At 53.4% G+C, this 21,102-nt stretch overlaps 2 protein-coding genes across 4 annotated transcripts in view; one reads left to right on the forward strand and one right to left on the reverse strand.

Annotated features, from left to right (window-relative positions):
* Nucleotides 1-21,102, forward strand: part of LOC122367957 (ruvB-like 2) — a 51,396-nt gene that overhangs the window by 17,347 nt on the left and 12,947 nt on the right. Inside the window, exon 1 of one of the 3 annotated variants that reach the window (XM_043341520.1) lies at nucleotides 17,018-17,233. The exons of 1 other annotated variant lie outside the window; for it this stretch is intronic. The gene's annotated coding sequence lies outside the window, so the exon portion shown is untranslated. Of the gene's footprint in view, nucleotides 1-17,017; nucleotides 17,234-21,102 lie in introns of those variants that run through there. One more of the 3 variants, XM_043341515.1, reaches the window with a different exon arrangement.
* LOC122367966 (mucin-19-like) lies at nucleotides 1,836-16,218 on the reverse strand. Its single transcript, XM_043341537.1, has 14 exons — nucleotides 16,002-16,218; nucleotides 14,611-14,898; nucleotides 13,834-14,039; nucleotides 13,395-13,484; nucleotides 12,958-13,103; nucleotides 12,561-12,671; nucleotides 11,896-12,090; nucleotides 10,304-10,404; nucleotides 9,263-9,852; nucleotides 6,155-9,083; nucleotides 4,680-5,844; nucleotides 3,397-3,571; nucleotides 2,924-3,064; nucleotides 1,836-2,688 (listed from the first exon to the last, which is right to left on the reverse strand). Exons 2-14 carry the CDS (start codon nucleotides 14,891-14,893, stop codon nucleotides 2,560-2,562), a joined length of 6,261 nt encoding a protein of 2,086 aa, XP_043197472.1. The 5' UTR covers nucleotides 14,894-14,898; nucleotides 16,002-16,218; the 3' UTR covers nucleotides 1,836-2,559.

A 21,102-nucleotide genomic window follows, 5' to 3' on the forward strand; every position in this document is an offset into this window, starting at 1 on the left:
GGTTACTGTCCTTGTTGAAACCGTCTCATATGTTAGAAGTGTGCAAGAGACCAAAATGTGCCATTCTTTAATTACTTTCAGTTGCAATGAACCTATAAATCGCATTCGCTTCGGATAACTGGCATGCGATCAAATTTCGGCAATGTTGACCTAAATGACTACTGCTGACGTTACACGTCAAGTCTGTTTTCTAGAACGTGTGTCCGACTTGTTGAGTCTGAGTGGATGGCTGTGGGTCTGGGAATTCTTTATCAAACCCTGTCACAAAGCATGTAAAGGTACCTAGACCCGCCACCAAACCTTACTATCCACCGTACTCCTGCCGACATCTACCCCTCCCGGCAGATGTTACCTGGGCGGGGGTCACCGACCCCTGACCCGTGCCGGGTGGACCCGGGGCGAAGCCGCCACACCTTGGCCACGTCTGACGCCCCCCGAGGGGCACGTGACACAAACCGAGGTCCTCAGGCATTATGTGGAAATGACTGTGGCCGGACCGTGTCGCGCCATACGGGTCACCAGACCGGGCGGCGTCCATGGCACGTGCCAGCGCGTCACAATCGGAGTGTTCTCCCAGAGAAACACCGAGGTACTGATGGCCGCGACCCGACCCAAACAGCCAGCGATTCAGTACATGGACGGTGCGATAATATGCATCATTCCAAGCTGCCTATCTCCACCAGTCACTCCAGTATTTAACACACACGGCCGGAGCTCTATGCGAATAACGTATTTTCTATGACCCGTATAAATAAATGATTTCAGTGATCGTATTGATTTTCTCGGCCAACGAACCGCCAAAAAAAAAAAAAAAACTTCATACACTTACCACATTCAACAGAAAACATTCGCGTTCGATGTTTGATTTATATTTGTACATGCGTCCGAGATTCGGAGCGTACCTACATATCGTACAATATGGGCGGTCACACAGGCACCGTCTCAGCGCACCTACCGGACACAGCTGGCCAGCACGTGAGGTGCAGAGCACGTCCTCTGCCGAGGGCGATTGTGAAATGGCACTGTGGCAGCGGCATGGAGGCCTGGCTACACTATGCGTTTTCTGCGTGCGTTTTTTGCGGGTTTGCGGGTTAAATCGTTCTAGAAAAAACACGATATTACGTTTTTTTGTTAATATAAGAGCTTTATTAGCTTTTGTACATAACTAATGCACAACTAATGTAAAAATTATATTTATAAGTTTTTTTTTTTGTCTAGAACGATATTACGCAAAAAAACGCAAACCCGCTAAAACGCACGCAGAAAACGCATTGTGTAGCCAGGCCTTTACACCTAGCCGAGGCATGTTTCGCCCATGGCGTGACCTGAGCGTATCAAGATTAGATCATATACACATAGCCAAAGGCAGACTGAAAAAACGCGTCAAAAATATGCACCAAAATGTCGGATCACAGCCAAGCTAGTGCTGAAAATGACCTACGGGGAATCGAATGCAGTTGAGAAGGCAACGAGCTGAGATTAAGGCAACGCACAACGTACAGTATACACGCCGCACTACGTTCGCTAAATTTCGAAATTCCGGTCAAATGTAGGTAAGGTTCATCTAAGAGTCCCGAGCGGCGTCGCTAACTGCCAACTGGCCATGTGTTTCCGTTTTGTTTGTACAGTCTGTCTTAAAAGTACCGCGCAAAGTGACGGTGGATCCATCAAGTCTGAACGAGGAAGGGCCTGCTATAATTTGAAAATCACCGAACCAATTGACCTGGGGAATGGACGAGGATGTCAATTGCTTCGGTGACTTGAATTTAGCAGGCCCTTCCTCGGTCAGGCTTGACGGATCCACCGTCACTTTGCGCGGTACTTTTAAGACAGACTGTACACTACGGTGACGATATATCACAGCTTACATGAAGCCTGCATGTACGGCACTCAGTTCGCCGCGATACACATTACCGTTCAGAGTTATCGTAGCGTTTCCACGTTTTCGTTGTGACAGATCCATACACACCGACCTATGTCAACAAGACTAAATGCATCCGCACAGCCGACGATCGACATTAATCGCGACAAGAAAGAGATGTTATACACTTTGTGTAGACCGCCATGAAGACTCGCTACAGATCTCAAAGTACACTTCCGAATACAGACATCAGCTCACCAGTTGAAAGACATAGCTAGCTAAACTTAAATTGCCAGCAATGTACTAAGCGACTCATGAAGTGCAACAACGGGAGCTACGATGACTGCCGCACACCGTAGTGCCGCGCAAAAGCTTGACACCTTTCAGTGCTTTTAAAACGTTTCAAAATACACATTCAGCAAACAAGGTCGATCTTTCGTCAGATACTCGGTGACCTCACATCTTGCTGCTCTTCAATAACTGTATAGCAGACGTCTCACAAACACCAAAATACACCATTATAAACATACACATTCCACATCACTCGTTGGTAAGCATGCATATAAAACGATAGCCAAAAGTCCACTGAGAAAACCACTAATACCTATCGAACGTTCGAGCCTCACCCGTTCTACCAGCTCCGTTATTCCCGAGAAGGCCGACCAGACGGCTCAGCTGCGGGACTGCGCCGACCCCGGCTACTTGGCGCGTTTCTTCCGGTCTGGCTCGTCGTCCAGCATGAGCCAGTGCTCGTTCAGATGGTCCCGCACGAACATGTCAAAGACCTCCTCCAACTCCTTCAGGTACTTCTTAGCTGCGCTGCCCCGCTATCGGCGACGAGGAGAGAGAGGGACGACGGTTACGGCACGGCACGTCTTCCAACTACATACTATCTCAGCGTCTTACATTTGAAATGTGTTCGCTCCATTGTTTTATACACCACCCACAAACACGTACCCCGAGTTAATGGAATGCATGGTAAACAATACCTTTCGCCGGTAAATCCTACATCAGATTCCCATCCCCATTGCCATTTATTGTTCAGCGTCTCGCCGGCCGTACCTTCAGCACGCTGACCAGTCCCATGATGCCGCGCAGCGCAGCCAGCAGCTCCATCAGCGTGGGGAAGCCGTCATTGAGCAGGCAGTCCCGTATGTCGTCCAGGGAGACGGGGTTGGCGATACGCCGGTACTCCGGCAGCATCTGTCGACACAGGAGGTCGGGGATCAGTCAGAGTGACGATAGGATCACATCGGGTCGACGCCCGATGTGCCTATCCACGGAACACACGCCGCGGGCGGGCCGACACCTGTGCGCATATCTCAGCAACGACACGTGTGAGTGTGAGGCAAGGCTGCAGGTGATTACATGTGGGACTTTGGATCGTCCAATAGACACGCGCTCTGGATAGGGCTGCATGAATTATCACAAATTGTAACACAATGTCATTTTCAATAAATCTGAAATGTTAAGTTGCATGAGATAACGATTTGTCTAGAATAAAGTGTGAATGTGTTGATCTCTGGTTAACTCACGGCCATGTTCTCAGCGTTCTTGAAATAGAGACAGGGGTAGTAGGCTGCGTAGAGTTCCAGGAGCAGCCGGCGAGCGACGAGTTTCTCGGCACGGGTGAGGGTCTTGCCCCGACGGCGGTCCGTTGGCGCCGGGACGCGTGGTATGGGCCGGCACATCAGGCACTGCCACTCTTTGCTGGGGAGAGATGATGGGGGAGAAACGTCAGACACTCACTGGGAAGGAAGGGAGGGAGGCACGGCAGGCACAGCTTCTCTTGATTGGAGAGAGATGGAGACATTACACAGTGACATTGAGAAGGCAGGGAGGGACACATCACTCATTATGGGAAGGAGTCATTAAAATGTCAACGGGGCTAGGGTGTGTAATTCACGTCGATGTAGCAGTAACACTTATTATAACGACCGATCATTATTATTATACGACCGATCGGGTCATATCAAGCATACTTGTGGCTCAAAAGCGATAACATTTAAGCCGAACCAATCATGCTTCTCACCTACACAAAGAAGCTAAGCCTATCATCTACGAACAAAAGGAACCTTCACTCTGCAGTCCGTACAGATCAAGAAGATCAAGAAGGCACGGACGCTCGCTTTGCGTTATCGGCAATTTACGAACACGGCCCATAAATTTGGCCGTGACATGAGCACGTGTTCGCACTGTGGTTTTACTGTTCGCCGGCTGATTCCGGCATGTGACCAGTGCGTGTCCATTGACCTTGTGACGTCAGTAATCACGTGATCGCCGCAGGGACTCCGGCGTCGGTAGCCATCGGGGGACTGACATTTATACCTGGTTGCTTATCGCGAGAAGATGCACGCAGATACGCGAAAAAGCAATGTCATGCCGACTTCGGGCATGCCGTCGTAATTTGGCACAATGTGCGGGCACCGAAGCTTCGCACATCCGGTTGTGGAGGGAGATTGGGGTTATAAAATAGAGATACACTCGGCAGCCGTGCTAAGTTTCAAGAGCGAGCTGTAAAGCGGTAAAACTGCAGACAAAAATGCCAAGTAACGTTCAGACGCTGAAATCGGACCCGCAAGACGTTACATTGATATCAGTTATCGACTAATGATTAGAGCAGTCATTTAGGATTGGTGAGGGGGCAAGATATAAATTAGTTTCTTCTCAGGCCAAAAGCAGGCTTGAACTGTGGCCACTGTCAGGCCTCTAGATAGCTTTGAACTTCCTAACTAAAAAACATACCCCAAATCACTAACGCTGTTCTAAAATCGTCGGAGCCAGCTAACCGCTACCGTCTTCCCATCCCGTCACTTACTCTTCCTCGTCATCGACGTCACCGACGTAGCACTCGGCGTGGAAGGAGCGCTCGCAGCGGTCGCAGAGCACCAGGTCGCCGCCGTCCCAGCACAGCACGCAGTAGCTGACGTTCGGAGACTGCGGGCCGCGCTCGGGCGGCTTGTAGAGCGCGTCATTGGCGAACCCGATGCCCAGCGGGTCGCGTTTTCGATCCCACAGCACCAGGTCCGCAGGACGGACCAGGTGGGTGGGCAGCGATGTTGAAGAACGGCCTGCCTTAGGCGGTGGTGACGGTGGTGGCGGACTTGGCGACAGACGTCGTGGCGGCGGCGTTGTCGCCGCGCGGTCTGCCTTCGGCTTTGGCGGTGTCTTGGACGGTCCCTCGGTCGCAGTAGGAGCAGACGGCGCGGAGGAGCCGGTATCACCGCCCCCGCCGTCCTCCTCACCGACGGCAGGGTGCGGCGGGGTGAACTTTGGCCGCACGGCCGTCGGCGGCGGCGTGGCGGCGAACACGGGCAGCGTCCGTACCAGAGTGGACGTGGAAGGACGGGGCCGGTGCGGCGGTTCCTTAGAGTCTTCAGGCGGCGCTGGGGTGGGAACGGCCGAGCTGCACGAGGTGGCGGACGCCGAGCGGGACCCAGAGGAGGAGGAAGAGGGAGAGGAGGAGCCGCCGCTGCCGGAGGAGGAGGAGGTGGCGGAGGAAGAGCCGGGCCGAGCCGGACTGGCGGACTGCGACTGAGTGCCGCCGGACTGCGACTGACTGCTGCTGGACCGCGACTGACTGTCTCCAGACTGTGACTGACTGCTGCCGGACCGAGCCGGACTGCCGGGCCCAGCCGAACCGCCGGGCCCAGCGGAAGTGCCCGGCGCTGAGGAGTCGCGCGAATCCTCCGACAGTTGGAGATCGTCCATCAGCTGTCGCGACACCTGCCGGTCCAGCCCCGCGCGCCGCCGCCGCCGACGCCGGCCGCTGGTGGACGCCGCCGCGGAAGGTCGTCCCGATGACTCCGCCGTTGCCGCCGCCGCCGCCGCTGTGGCCGCTGATTCAGCAGGTTTGTCAGCCGTGGCCTCCGTCTCCGGATTCCGGGGCTTCTTCGGTAGTGGCTTACCCTGACCTCTTGGAGAGCAGAAAGCGGGGATAGCCTTGTTTGGTCCGTGCGGCGCCAGTCTTTTAATGCCTCCCGCTGAAACAGTTGTCAGGAAACTGTGTCAGGCGACAGCAGATGAAACTGACAGAACATAAAGAATATAATTGGTTAAATGCAGCGCCAGACAAAACGCTTCTACGGGACAAAATACCACAAAAAAGAGACGCAGTGAGAATAACATATCAACAGCTTAGCAGTAGCCCTCCCTTCCTGTGATTTATACCAGTTCTAAACAGTTGCGAAGACACGCATTCACCTCCGAGCATCTGCACCACTTCATTGGGCGTCATGCCGCAGTGACTACCCCTGCCAGCGGTGACCCATGGTATCCCTCTCTTCCTCTCACCTTTGTTGGCCTGCGGCGCCGCGGTGCCGGCCAGTAGCATGCTGTCCAGCAGGTCGGTGAGCGGGGTCTCCACGCTGACGCCGGCGCGGCTCACCTTCCGCCCGTGATCATCCACCAGCAGCGAGGGCTGCCGGGCCACCGGCGGCGCGCGGTCCTGTGCCGACTGCGGCTGCGGCGTGGGGCTCGAGAGCCGGCCTCGGCCGCGCCGCGAGCCCTTCTCCGCCTGGCGGCCGGACGACCCCGGTGACGACGTCCTCGAGCCGCCGCGGCTGCCCCCGCCGCCGTCCCTGTCTGGCGTGCTTGGAAGGGAACGGTCCAGCCTCCCGGTCGCCGAGGAGGGACGACTCTTAACTGGTGGCTCGCCGTCCGCTCGCTCTCCCACCATGTGCCGCCGCTTTTTACCTCCTGGCGAGCCGCGAGCCACTTTCTCGCCCCGTTTTAGCGTCTTTGTGAGATGGGCGGTCGACCCGGCGCGCTTCGCTCGGAGTTTCTCCATGGAGCGGTGCAGCTTCTCGCGCAGGTGTTTCTTCCAGTCGGGGTCTCCCACTGGCACGGTGGCCGGCTGTGACACCGTCTCTGTTCCGGCGGTCTTGGATGCCGCCTTGGCACCAGAGTGGCCGTGGCCAGTCCGCACCGGTGCCGGCTTCGTCCGCACCGAGGCCAGGCCGGCTGGCGGGGCAGACGACGGCCCCGGGGCGGGTGCAGGCTCCCGCACCGAGGCCAGGGTGGGCGGAGGCTCCGGTACCGTGGTAGACGACAGCTCAGGGGCAGACGCTGGCTTCGGCTCCGGCTCCGGGGCAGACTCTGGCTCCGGGTCGGACGAAATCTCCATATCTGACCCCGACTCCGGGGCAGACGACTGTTCCGTCTCAGGCTCGGGGGCAGACGCTGGCTCCGGAGCGGATGCCAGCTTCGGCTCAAGAACAGATGAAGGCTCCGGCACCGGGGCGGACGCAGGCTCCGGCTCTGGAGCGGACGACCGTTCCGGCTCCGGCTCCGAGGCAGACGCTAGCTCCGGCTCTGGAGCAGATGGCTCCGGCTCCGGCTCCTGAGCGGACGGCGGCTCCGGTTCCGGGGCAGACGCCGCCTCCGGCTCTAGGGCGGGCGCTGGCTCCGAGGCAGACGCTGATTCCGGCTCCGGGGCGGATGCTGGCTCCGGCTCCAGGATAGATGACGGCTCCGGCTCCGGGGCGGGCGCTGGCTCCGCTTCCGGGGCAGACGCTGTCTCCGGCTCCTGAGCGGACGCCGTCTTCACCTCCGGGGCAGACGTCAGCACCTGCGCAGACGCTGGCTTCGGGGCAGACGCAGGCTTCGGGGCAGACGTTGGCACCTGCGCCGGGGCAGACGCTGACTCCGGCGCAGACGCTGGCTTCGGGGCAGACGCTGGCTCCGGCTCCGGGGGTAACATACCCATCATGGCCAAAGCCGTATCCATCACATCCACTTTGGTGTCAACAAACAGGGAGTTGTCGTCGTCGTCATCCGAAACACTGGCATTCGCCGGCGGCGCTGGGGGCGGTGGAGGCGGTGGTGGCGGTGCTGGTGGCGTTGCCGGCCGCTGTGGCGGTCGCCGGCTTCGAGCGATCGGTCGTTCTGGTGAGATTGATTCGATGTTCGGCATGTGTATGATAATCGGCTGAAGCATCGGGACCGGTCTCCGAGGAGGTGTGACAGGAGGCCTAGCCGGGCGTCCCACGGAAGCCGACGCAAGTCGGAACTTTCCTGTGAAGACTGACGAAACTTCAGGAGACCAGAGGGTGACTGACGCAGTTCCAGGAACCCTGGTGGTGGCGAACAAAGCTCCAGGAGCCCTGGTGGTGGCTGACGCAGCTCGAGGACTAGGAGTCCTGATCGTTTTTGGAGATGCGAGACTCGGCGAAGAGGCCGCGGTAGCTACCGCCGGAGCTGGTGCCTGAGCTGCTGCCGCCGTTGCCGTAGCGGACGCTGTAGACGTGGTTAGCCGAGCGCTGGTAGCTGCTTGGGCGACGGTGCGTGGCGGGGTGGTGGCCACGTGCTGAACTCTAGGGGCAGCCGCAGGTGCATCTGCCGCCATCGGCGCAGCTGCTGACGACGCGACGACAGGCGGAGTTCGGTGTGCACCGGTCGGTGTTGGAGCTGCGGTTCTGGGTGCAGCGGAGACCGTAGCAGCTGCACCCTGAGTCGCTGCGGGGGCAACTGGTGCCTGAGATGATGTCGCTGAGGCTGGTGCGGCGGCTGAGGCTGGTACCTGAGCTGATTTCTGAGTTGTGGCCTGACCTATTTCCTGAGCTTGTGTGTGAGCTGGCACCTGCTCTGGCTTCTGAGCTGGCGCGGGTGCCCCCGCCGCCATCGTCGCTGCTTTTTCAGCTCCTTGAGATAATTTCTTAGATTGAGTCTGAGCTGGTGCTTTAGGCGATTGTTGAGCTGACGCCTGAGCTGGATTCTGAGTCGGTGTCTTATCTGCCGCCGCCGCTGCTCTGAAGAAGCTGGACGTCGTGGCCGCTAACCTCACAGTATGCGGCGCCATGGGCACCCCTGTCGCGGCGGCGGGCACGGTCACCCGAGCGCTGGTAGACTCCCGGACGACGGTTCGAGGCACAGTGACAGTGGCCGGCGCCCACGCCGCCATCGTGGCCGCCTCATCGGACGCGACGGCGGCGGCGGCGGCGGCGGCATTGTAAATAGCGGCGGCGGCGGCGATGGCAGAAGGACTGGGAGTCGCGACGTTGGCGGCCGGCCGCGTCGGTCTAGCGTCCGCCACACCGCGTGGGCTGACCGCCGGTCCGGGCGCCGGGTGGCGGACGGCGGACGCCGTTGCCGTCGCAGAGACGGGGGCCGGCGCCGCTGTCGGGTCAGACGCCTTGGATTGTTCCCGCAGTCGTGCAGACAACACAGGCATCTGTGATGGTGCTGCGGAGGCCGCCGAAACGGTGGGTCGTGCTGTGGTAACCTGTGGGTAAAGGGACCGGTTAGTATGACTGATGATAGGGAGCAGCACAGCTGATACCAGTAGGCACTAGGCAGTCTTCAATGACCAACGACAAACAGTGAAATAATGCACACGTCCAGTATAAAACTGCGGGATCTCCCTCTCCATCGTTCGCCGACAAACTGTGAATGCAGTCTCACCTGCGCTACAGCCGCAGACGCCGGTGCCGAGGTCGACTGGCCGAGCGAGCTCCACGTGCTGAGTGTCGGCGGCGCACTGGAGGATGTCGCCGCCCCCTGCCCACTGCGCGACTGTGCCGTCCGCGAGCCGTCTGACCTGCCGCTCCACACCACCAGCGGCTCGTCCAGGTCCACCTCTCCCTCTCGCCTACTCTGTCCGTCCTCGGAGTGACTCTCCTCCTCCTGCTGCTGCTGCATCAGCCAGCTCCTGGCCGGAGGGTCGGCCAGTCTCTGCAGCGGCACGGGCGGCGGCGGCGGCACTGTCCCGCTCGGCGGGTGCATGGACGGCTGCTCCTGGAACAGCGCTGTCACGGCGCTGTGCAGTTCGGAGACCAGCTCCCGCATCGCTGGCGACATGTTCCGCGCGCAGTTGACTATCAGCCGGAACATCATGCGCACGTAGCGCAGTCCGAGGTCTGAGTCGGCCTTGAGCTCCGAGCTGACCAGCGACTGGATGGACGTCATAAAATGGTGGCAAATTTTCGCCTTGGTGCCCGGCTGCAGGCAGGTGCTATCCTCGTACAGCAGCAGTGCAATCATGGGGTGTATTCCTGTCAGAGGGGGAGGAGGGGGGCGTCAGAGTTGCCACCGTGGGGAGGACTTCCTTTATTCGGCGGCGGAGGGAAGTTAGTTATTTCTTCTTCACTTCTTTTGGCTGAGGCCGGTTGATAAATTTGTCATATACTTCAAACCAACGAATAATTGAACCACTTTAGCTAACAGAGAGGAAAATGAAAAGAGACAAGCCTTGCGTGAGACAGTGCAGTGGATTTTATGTTACAGAAAATCAACACGCATGCTTCCATAGATTGTAGAGAGAAGCCGCGGCCTCTTAATATCGCTCCATCCTCTCAGCCCCCCCCCCCCCCCCACCCACCCACCCACCCACCCACACACACAAGCACACAAGCTGGACTGAAACTCGCGTTCCACGCCCAGCCTCAGCCCCAGCACCGTCTAACCCCATCTCACCTCTAACCCTAGGAACACACTGAAACTCACGGTCCACGCCCAGCACGCGCCGCAAGCTCAGCACCGGTATCTCCGTCTCCCCCTCCGGTATATCCACGTTCAAAAGACGCTGCGACAGGTTGGAGATGTGCCTGCAAATATGAATGACACACATTGGTCTACCCTGGTGTATATAAAGACCGCACATGCGAAACAGACAAAACGCAGCAGGTACGGAATTGATCATCACCTGTAGGTAAGTATGAGATAAATACTTGTCCTGGGCCCTATCTTATAAAATGCCGTACTATTCTCTTCACGGCATTTGGCAACATAAACAGTGATTACGAGCGAGCGAGCGCAGCGAGCGAAGCGAGTCTTTTCAATATAACGGAAAAATCTCAGTATGAGCGGCCCGGCCCGGCCTGTAACGCTTTTGAGAGGCTTATATCTCAGCAACCGCTGGACCGATTGGCCTGCGATCTTTTTTTGCTGGGTAGCCCAATCCCTTCTACCCCGTAATTGACTACTTCTGAATTCTGATACATCTCAGTGACCGTCGTGGCACGTGCCACGTGAAAAGTCAAGGGTGTTCAAGCACTTTTGCAAAAGTAGTGATTTTGAGAGGTCCATATCTCAGCAGCGGCTTGAGCGATTGTCTTGCGGTAATTTTTATAGGGTAGCTGCATCCCTTCTACCAAAGGTCGGATACTCTTGATCTATGTGAGTGACCCCCACTGCACGTGCAAAATACAAAAAGAAGAGGTGCCAAATTGGTTCCCATTTCAGTAACTCGGTAATTACTGGGCCGATTTCGCTGAAACATGGCATACAGGTAGGCACCCACCAGGCAATGCATTCCCATGTGTTGCGGTTAGGGTGCTACTGCACGTGCGCACGTGCAGGGGGCGTTTCCAGATCTCGAGAACGGCTGGGCCGATTGCGCTCAAATTTGGTACACGGTTGGGGACCGATTATTAAGGTGCCGTGCAAAAGCCATTTTGGACCCCGTTTGCACGTGCGCACGTGCAGAATGCCGCTTCCAGATCTCAGGAACCGCTTGGCCGATTGCGGTCAAATTTGGCACACCGCTAGCGACCGGTTAGAAGGGTGCTTTGCACAAGCCCTTTGGAAGTACCCTCTCGCCCTTCCGCACGTGCAGGGCTCACTATCTCGCTCGCTCGTTCTTCGCCCAAAAGGCGTTTTACTGGTTCTAGTGCCGACAAACGGTTATCCGAGTCAACGAAATGATTATTTGGACCGTCAACATACGATGGACTGAAATGCGTGAAAACCATTTTGCATTTGATAGCCGTTTTCTGCAGCTGAACTCAGCCAGTGCTGCCATATACATTCCACGGCGTTTATAAGATTGAGCCCTGGAATTCAGAGATCAACCCTTGCAAAATTTCCTGGCCTTAAATGCGACTCACACCCATCCCAATTACCGTCAAGGAAACCAAACTCAAAGCAAACCCCCAAACTAAACAGACAAACTCTCCAGACTCCCGCACACGCTCAAGATACATGGAAGCTCATGTTACCCACACAATAGCACTGCCCAGCGCCCAGTGCCCACTCTACAGCGAGTAGGCCGATGACCACCGCAGTCCCATCAGACTCTTCAAAGCACCACCACCCACCTGAAGTAGTGCAGTGAGGTGGTGGGCCGGCGGCACTCGAGCAGTCGGCCGATCAGCTTTTCCAGGTGGGCGGCGCGCGCGTCGACCAGAGAGGCCGCCTGAAGGCGCTCCATCAGCTGACTGCTGTGCGCGTCGTGCCGCCGGCGACACGCCTCCATCTGCCTCAGGAAGAAGCTGCGCTTCTGGTCCTGGTATCTGACGGGCAGAGACGGAGAGCGAGGTGAGCGGCAGAGGAGGGACTCTGCCGGGGCGGCACGAAACTAGCAGTTTTATGTGACATCAGACCGAACGGATTTGAATTACCCACCCCTGTGCGTCAACTGCAATTCACTGGTGTTAACCAGGAGCACTAATTAATAGCAAGACCAAGATAACAATTCAAAGTTGTGTAGATTATACCTAAGCTGATTCATTAGATTGGTTGCCATTACCAGAAGCGGGTTGTTTATTTAAAAAACCGCCTAAGGTAACGTCAACAGTCAAAGCTCGCCAGCATATCGGTTACATTCCCAAATGATAAACAACTACTCAGCCTCAGCAATGCAAGACAAGCACGTAAAAAAACACCAAATGACGACCCTGAATGGGTGGAGGCGAGCTGTACTGACTGTGCTGCTTGTCCGATCAACCCCAATAGGTCAACACTTCAGCATGAACAAACTTACTCGTCATAACAGGCATGGATTCCTTGGAGCCCTTTGGTTTTCCCCTCGTCAAATTCTTTTAGTTTCACTTTCAAATTGTGTATATCTTCCTCTATTTTTGTCTTTATATCTCTGAAAATGAGGGGAAAACATCATTGTTAACAATCAGGCCATGCGGCATAGTGGGTGTCGAGACGTAAAATCAAACTGGCCGTCTTAAAAACACAAACACACAAACACCATTAACAATCAGCTACACTCCCACCACCCAGCTCCCTTCTCACTAAAACATCAACCCATCACACAAAACTCCCATACCTGACTCAACCCATCATACCCCACCCTTGCCTAACCCTCTCGACACAAAAGCACCCCTGCCGCCCCGCCCGGTCGCTCTCTCTCTCTCTCTCTCTCTCACCGGACGCCCTCGAGGCCGGTGTGGATGGCGCCGCGGACTCCCTCCAGCTTCTCCTGCAGCGTGCAGGACTGGTGGGAGCGGTGGGCGGAGAGGATGCAGTCGCGGCAGCACAACACGCTGCACGAGTCGCAGTAGTTGTCAAACACCTGTCGGCGGGGAGGGAAATTATGGAGGTCAACACAGGAGCGCGAGAATGAGTCTGGTACAGCTTTTAACAAGCAGCTAGTATTGTGGCCAAAAAACCGACTTTTTGCGGCTTTTAACGAAATAATTGACGCGAAATCGAAATTCGCCCAAACACATGCAGTAGGAATCCAGTAGGCACACGTCAGTATACGCCTCACCAACACCTCCAGCTGACACAGAAATAACTGACTCAGTCATGTCTCAGCGTGCAACGTCGACAGGTGACCCTTTCGGGTCAAACAGCCACTGACCAGGCCGTGAGTGGGGCACAGGTCCTCCTTCTCTGCTTCGGGCGTCAGCTCCAACTTATGGCCCCACGTCGCCCGCGTAATCTTGTGAGCCTGCGGGGGCACAAACGACGGTCAGACTGCAGGACCGGTGGAGCGATCGGGAAAATCATAGTACGAGACAAGATGTGTGATAATATTTCGCACCCCTATTTCTGCGTTTCATCGTATCAGAGCTGTCAGCTGGGGCATTATAAAGTTTTTTTTTTTGTATCACGTTGAAAAGGGTAGACTAAAAATGACTTCATAATAATAACAGTTAAAGAATGGTGACATCATTCACACGCCCAGCACGACCGTCAAAGGAACGGATGATCTGGCTTAAGCCCTAAATACACCTGTCTGCGCGGGGGAGGCAGTACGCATGACCCGGTATCTCAGCCTGGCAGGCGGTCCCGCTGACCTGAATGCAGTCGTGGCAGAGGTCGATCTGACAGTCGCGGCAGGTGCCGGCGGCGCGGCTGGAGCGGCCGCCCCGCTCGGCGCACTGGCCACACTCGGTGCTGGCACGGTGCTCGTGCGACTGCAGTAACATCGTCTCCAGTAACGGGTGAGCGACCACACCCGGCGAGACGCATCGGCACAGCGGACAGCACACCTCGGCGCCCTCTGCGGAGAGAGACACGTACCGCGCATTTAGGTGTCGGTCAGTCTCACGGCGGCAGGAAAGAGACACATCGTACGCAACAGTTACTATCCGTAAGACTGTTCAGTGTTCACGGGCCCTGTGTGCGGTCGGACCGTACACAGGCTCTAAACTCCGCCCACTGCGTCCCAACGTCATTCTTCCGTCACCGCACACAGCAACCGCTGTGGTCGGTCGGGACCGGCCACAGGGGACCGTCTACCGCACGCAGCCGTGACGTCAGAACAGCCTACCCATCCCCTACCCCCACGCCTGCTGCACACACCACACTCAGCAGTTTGCGGTGCCCGTGAACACCCCTCGTGTCATCATACTGTCATGCAATCCGGCAATCAGAGAAACAGGTACTGGTACAAACTGTTTGTTTATCATTCTTATCAGATTTTACCCATTACCAACCAACTCGTCCTCTAACAGCCCAGCTCCCACGCAGGGATATCTGAATTAGCCACATTGAACACCGGATTCCGAGTTTCGATAACCGATCCCGCAACTGTGGTCCCGCCCGTCTCCAACTCCGCCGTCCCAGCTCACCGTTCTCGCCCGAGGCGCACTGCTGGCAGAGTGTGTGCAGACAGGCGGGCAGCAGGCGCGGCTCGTGCACGCCGTGCTGCAGCCGTACGGCGCAGCGCGCGCAGTTCAGCAGGCCCTTGGCGCGGCCCGCCTCCAGCGTGGCCTCCTCCTCCACGATGACGTCATCCGTCGGCGCGGCGGACTCGTCATCGGTTTTGACGGCGGCAGAGGCGGCGGACGACGTATCCGTCACTGCAGCTGACGGATGGTCCGCGGCGGCGGCGGCAGCGCTCCCATCAGACATCGTGTCTGAAAGATAGTTTGGTAGCATGGTTGTAGAACAGTAAGTTGTTGACTTAGAAAATCACAAAACTATGGTGAAAATACAAAAAAGGACAGAAATTAGAGCCATGAATGTAAGGTAAATAAAATATTGAAAGCTAGGCATTTTCACAGCACTTCCATAGTGTATTATTATAAAAAAGGTATTTTAAATGTAATATTTAGGTAAATTCCAGCAAGATGGCAGTTGGCTTAAACACTTGAAGACATTAAGACAAAAGCAGATCATAAACTTAGACTAAGATCTTAAACACAAAGACAAAAGCAATGTTTTTGCACAAGGCACAATTATTTTTTTCTGCAAATGTGGATGAAATGATTCTGCCTCAAGTTATTGCTAATTGGGAGTGCTATGCAGGTACACTTTGTTTTATCTTTGATTATTAGTGGCATACAGGGCAGGACACCTCTACCTACAATTAAGCAGCCTCAAGAAACTAAGTCACTTTCAAAGGAAGAATAAATCATTCAGTGTGGCTACAGAGTACAGACTGCCAGACACTACCCATTCTTCAGTCTTCACATTAGTAACTTACAATTATCTTATGAAAAAATTGCAGCACATTATTCTGCTACTTTCTCTTATGATTGAAATAAACTCAAATGTTCAGGAAATTGAGAACAAATATTTAACATTTTTACAATCTGATGCCTTTGCAAACCTGAACAATTCAGCTGCAGATCTGAGAACTGCCACGCACAAGACAGATGCCAATCACAATGGTGGCCGCGGGGCATGCAGCAGCATTACCCTAAATTACCAGAAAAATCAACAAGTTCAAAAACGCATTGCTTACAGAATCTTTTAAGTTACAAACTTCAAAAATTTGAAATAATATCATTGAGAAGTGTTACAATTTGTGTTGCAGTATCAAAATATGTGCCCTCTCTTTACCTCCCCGAACATCCACCATCGCGATCACAGTTGGAGTTTGGGTAAACAACATGGCTCATTTTTGGAAATTTCTGTTGATTGAAGTTTATCATGGATAAATAGGAACACTTGGTCAAAGAAAAAGGGGATTTAACTTAAAGCATTTAAAATGATGTAGGTATCACATCATTCATACCTAATGGCTCAAATCACCTGACGGTTGTGATGATTCCTAGTTAGCAAAACGTTAGATATTCAGTTTTACTAGAAAATGCACACATTCCTTTTGACATAAAGTTGACAATGTTGATGTAAGAGAAATTGCGCGACAAATACACGACAGTCGACAAACACTACAATTCGCTCGTAACAGTAACCAAGTAGTAACAAAGAATAGATTTTGACTCTGTACCAGTTGGCTAAGAAACTTTGATTTGGGTAGCAGTGAATTTTTGACGTCATAGCTTAAAGCCAATGAGCTGCACTTCAGCTATTTTGATAGAGCATTGTTTCAGCGCTATTTGGGTCATTTTGCGTATTTATAATCAAATTCTCTCATTCTTATGCATGATTTTAATAATGAGAACAAGAAAAGAATGCAGAAAAGGTCCGCTGAAGCATCAAAAAATGATTTTTTATTATTATTTTACTAATGACGTCTCCAAAATCTATGGATTGCATATTCGCTGTAAATACACCACTGAACTCACTGAACTTATAATGAAATGTCGCATGCCCCTCATATTTGTCTCAAACAAAATTTTTAGAAAGGTGGAGAAAATTTGTTTGGTGAAAAACTTGGGTAAAGTCATTAAGAGCTTAGGATAATTGAAATATAAGCATATTATCGAAAATATAAACACAATTGTTGAAATGTCAATAAATTGTGTCTTATCGGATGTTTATTTGGCTCTATACTTTTCAACACTTCATGAATTCCTTCATACAACAACTCTATTTCACTTTTCACACGGACTTCGTCGCGCGCTTTCGTTGAGGACGGTCGTGTTTATCGAGCTCCTAAATCAGCACCACTCAGCACACACTCCACTACTACCGGCAATATTATTGTTATAGTTTGATTCTGAAGAATTATCAACGAAAGCTAGTTCATAAGAATTATAAGCTCAAAAAAGAAGAACAATTTGATACACAAAGGAAATGACTCTGCAGCATTCACCGCCACCGAAACGCAAAAACAAAAAGCAACCACTAGGTTCGGTAGCGTCTGCGACTCATGCTACGACTGATTCGCCTGATTCAAACGGGGTCTCGGCGGCCTCGGCGGCATCACAATCGTCTGCAGGTGAAAAGGCTGGTGGATCTGCGGATTTTCAAGCTACTCAATTGGTGGGTGAGATTGATTCTGCAGGTGAAAGTGCTACTGGAGGTCAAGCAGGAAGTCAAAGTGCTGCTGAAACAGCAAGGGTGAGTCAGAGTTCTGGTGGGAAGAAAGGAAGGGACATAAAACGCTTAGACAGTGACGTTTACAAGCTATGGGGAACTCGTTCCAGATCAAACAGCGAAACCTGTAGTGATAGGGAGGATGGAGGTACTATCTGTAAGGGTGGACCTGGGCAAATGACATGTGGAAAGGAAGTCAAGGATGGGGAGCCAGGCGTGCAGTGCGAGGCCTGCATGCGGTGGTTCCATGCTGATTGCCAATCAATTCCAAAAGCGGCGATTTCCGCTCTGCAGAAGTTCAAAATTTTGACATGGCTCTGTGCGGCATGTAAACTGTCTATTGTGAATGCAAGGGATTCCAACGGGGCAAGTCTGCGTCAGTTCATGCAGCTCGAGTCAAAGGTTGACCGCCTTGAGGACACTGTCAAAACAACTCTACAAGAGATCCACGACACATTGTCAAAACAAGCTGAAGCAGCTAGCACGCAGTCAAAGCAGGTCGAACAAGCTATTCAGGCAGTGGAGCTTCAGAAAAATACCTATGCTCAGGCAGTGAAAGGTACCTGTAGTGATATGGTGAAGCAGGTCACAGCCAGGCTAGATGCTATCCCTAAACCTGCCCAGCAGAGACAAAGCATCAACACAGCAGAGGAAATATCAGGAGTGTTTGACAACTTCCTTGATCGGGAGAAGAGGAAGTTAAACTTAGTCGTGCACAATCTGGAAGAGAGTAGTGGGGACAGCAATGCAGAAATCCTTCAGCAGGACACATGCAAGTTTGTAGACCTGGTTAAGAAAGGCTTGAGGATAAATGTCAGAGTTACAAAAGCTTTCAGAGTGGGTAAGAAACTGCCCACTAAACCCAGACTGCTGATTGTGAGCATGGAAAACATGGAGGTCAAAACAGACATACTCAAGATGGCACACTGCTTAAGACAATCAACAGACTACAGCAACATCTACATAACCCCAGACCTGACATGGAAGGAGAGGGAAGAAGGAAAACGGCTGAGGGCTGAGCTGACAAGGCGGAGGGACGCCGGTGAGACAAATCTTGTGATAAGAAGGGGCAAGATCACCCAGCTCTCCATGAAGATGTTGGACACTGGTTCTGGCCACCAGGATGCTGAAAACTCTGGAGTTGCTCAAGAAGCTGGCGGCTCGGTATCTGCTGGCAGGGAAAGCAGGGAGACCAGTCCCCATGGAGTCTTAGAGAGAGTGAAGGGGGTGACTCAGCAGAGTGACTCAGGTACAGCTGTTGGAGGAATCACAGGTGAGACCAGTTCTGCTCACGGTGTGGCTGGCCAGAAGGTCACTGCAGAACCACCCCAGGCTTGACTACAGGGAAGGTCAGTGAAAAGGAGGCTGAATGAGAAGCTCAAAGTAATATATACAAATGCAGATCAGCTCACTAATAAAAGAGATGAACTGTGCATGTTTATAGCTGACAGAAAACCGGATGTAATTCTTGTGACTGAGGTTATTGCTAAAGCACAAGTCAACCCAATTGCGCCTGCCCTACTCGCTATCCAAGACTATACTCTCTACACAAATTTTGATCTCTCAGAAATGAACCTGGGCAGAAGCGGAGTAAGAGGTGTAGCTATTTACACTCACCACAGTTTACATGTGGCAGAAGTGATTGTTGGCATGCAAAACTACAGAGAACAGCTATGGTTAGAGATGCCCCTGGCCGGACCCGATCGTCTCCTAATAGGATGCCTCTACCGTAGTCCGACCAGTGATGGAGTGGGCTCTGTGGAGGTGTTGGCAGACATATTTAGTCAAGCAGTGTCAGCTGGGTACTCGCATGTTGTAATTGCTGGAGATTTTAATTTGCCAAGCGTGGACTGGAGCCTGGGTCTTTCATCAGCGCCTGCCACCCATTACTCACACACGTTTGTCAATGCCGCCCAGGATTGCCTTCTCCACCAGCACATTACACAACCTACCCGTTTCAGGGTAGGAGAGGAACCTCACACACTAGACCTTATTTTTTCAAACGAGGAAGGTATGGTGCAGAACATTGACTTCCACCCAGGGCTTGGTAAGAGTGATCATGTGATAATATCATTTGACTTGGAGTGTTACACCCAGCGGTCAGAGCCATCAGGTAATACCCTGAATTTCCACAAGGCAAACTTTGACCGAATGAATCTGCTTATGAGTTCAGCAGACTGGGAAGATCACATGCCCAAGACAGTGCAAGCAAGGTACAATCACTGGAAGAAGATCATAGAGGAAGCAACTGACAAGTGTGTGCCACCTGCCCTGCCCAAAGCAGCAAAGAAGAACATCTACATCAACCGTGAGGCCCTGAAGCTGAAAAAGAGGAAGAGAACACTCTGGTTCAAATATGTGCAATCGAAAGACCCCATTGACCATGCCCGCTTTGTCCGATGCCGCAACGACCTCCGTCGACTGACCAGAAATCTCCGTAGCAACTTTGAGAAGAGGCTTGTTAGAGAAGTCAAGGGGAATCCAAAGCCCTTCTGGCGTTATGTCCACTCCAGAATGAAAACCCGGACCGGAGTAGAGGACCTCAAGCAAGCAGATGGTTCACTGGCTTCAAACAATGAGGACAAAGCAAGAGTGCTAAATGCGTTTTTCAGCAGCGTCTTCACTGAAGAACGAGATGATGTCCCAAGAATGCAAAATGGCTATTCTGGGTCAGACCTTGACATTCCAGAAGTGACACCAGGACTAGTAGAAGCCAAGCTGAGGATGCTGAAATCTTCTAAGTCTCCTGGCCCTGATGGGATCCACCCAAGAGTTCTTGTTGAGACTGCCCACAACATCGCCCGACCACTATCTCTTCTCTTCAACGAGTCTCTGCAGACAGCAGACCTACCCCTGGACTGGAAGGCAGGTGAGATCGTCCCGATATTCAAGAAGGGCAACAAACAATCTCCTGCAAACTACAGACCAGTGAGTTTGACGGCAATTCCGTGCAAGGTCCTCGAGTCGATTATCCGCGACCACATCATGGAACACATGGTTGCGACTCAGCAGCTTAACAATGCACAGCACGGTTTCCGCCCCAAACGCTCTTGCGCAACCCAACTGTTGGTAACAATCGATGACTGGACCAAGGCGATTGAACGAGGAAAGTCAGTGGACGCAATCTACTTGGACTTCTCAAAGGCCTTCGACACGGTACCTCACCAGCGACTACTGTGCAAGCTGAGGGCCTACGGAATAGGGGAGAGGCTGCTGCGCTGGGTGGAGAGCTTTCTGGTGGGCAGAAGGCAGAGGGTCATCCTGAACGGTGCGAAGTCCAGCTGGGCACCTGTCAAGAGTGGAGTACCACAAGGATCCGTGCTTGGGCCACTGCTGTTTGTAATCTATGTGAATGACCTTCCTGATGCTGTGCAGTGCAACATACAGATGTTTGCAGATGACACCAAAATCTACCGTTCACTGAGTAGCTCGTCAGACGCTGAAAGGTTGCAGGCCGACTTGAACGCAGCCATCGACTGGTCAGACATGTGGCAGCTCCACTTCAACGCAGAAAAGTGTAGAGTTCTGCACGTTGGAAGGGCCAGCGAAGGTCAGAGGTACTCCATGGGTGATGCACAGTTGGATAAAACCACCGTTGAGAAGGATCTTGGTGTCCTGGTCGACAGTGAGTTGAAGTTTCGGGAGCACGCTGCAGCTGCGGTGTCGAAGGCCACACGTGTCCTGTCCGTGATTCGCAGATCTTTCGAATCCATCGACGCAGAAACGCTCCCAGCTCTTTACAAAACACTGGTCAGACCTCACCTGGAGTACTGCAACACTGTCTGGGGCCCATTCAGTCGAGCGGACCAACAACGAGTGGAGAGGGTTCAACGGAGAGCTACCAAGTTGATACCAGCGATCAAGAACCTGCCGTACACTGAGAGGCTCCGACG

Source organism: Amphibalanus amphitrite, unplaced genomic scaffold, assembly GCF_019059575.1.
Source record: "Amphibalanus amphitrite isolate SeventyFive unplaced genomic scaffold, NRLGWU_Aamphi_draft 000911F_arrow, whole genome shotgun sequence".
NCBI classification, from domain to species: Eukaryota; Metazoa; Arthropoda; class Thecostraca; order Balanomorpha; family Balanidae; genus Amphibalanus; species Amphibalanus amphitrite.

Coding starts and splice junctions, on each gene's coding strand:
- LOC122367966 (XM_043341537.1), bottom strand. CDS start 14,893: ATGTCTGATGGGAGCGCTGCCGCCGCCGCCGCGGACCATCCGTCAGCT. Junction 14,040..14,610: donor GTGCGCCTCGGGCGAGAACG/GTGAGCTGGGAC, acceptor CTCTCTCCGCAG/AGGGCGCCGAGGTGTGCTGT. Junction 9,084..9,262: donor CGTCTGCGGCTGTAGCGCAG/GTGAGACTGCAT, acceptor CTTTACCCACAG/GTTACCACAGCACGACCCAC.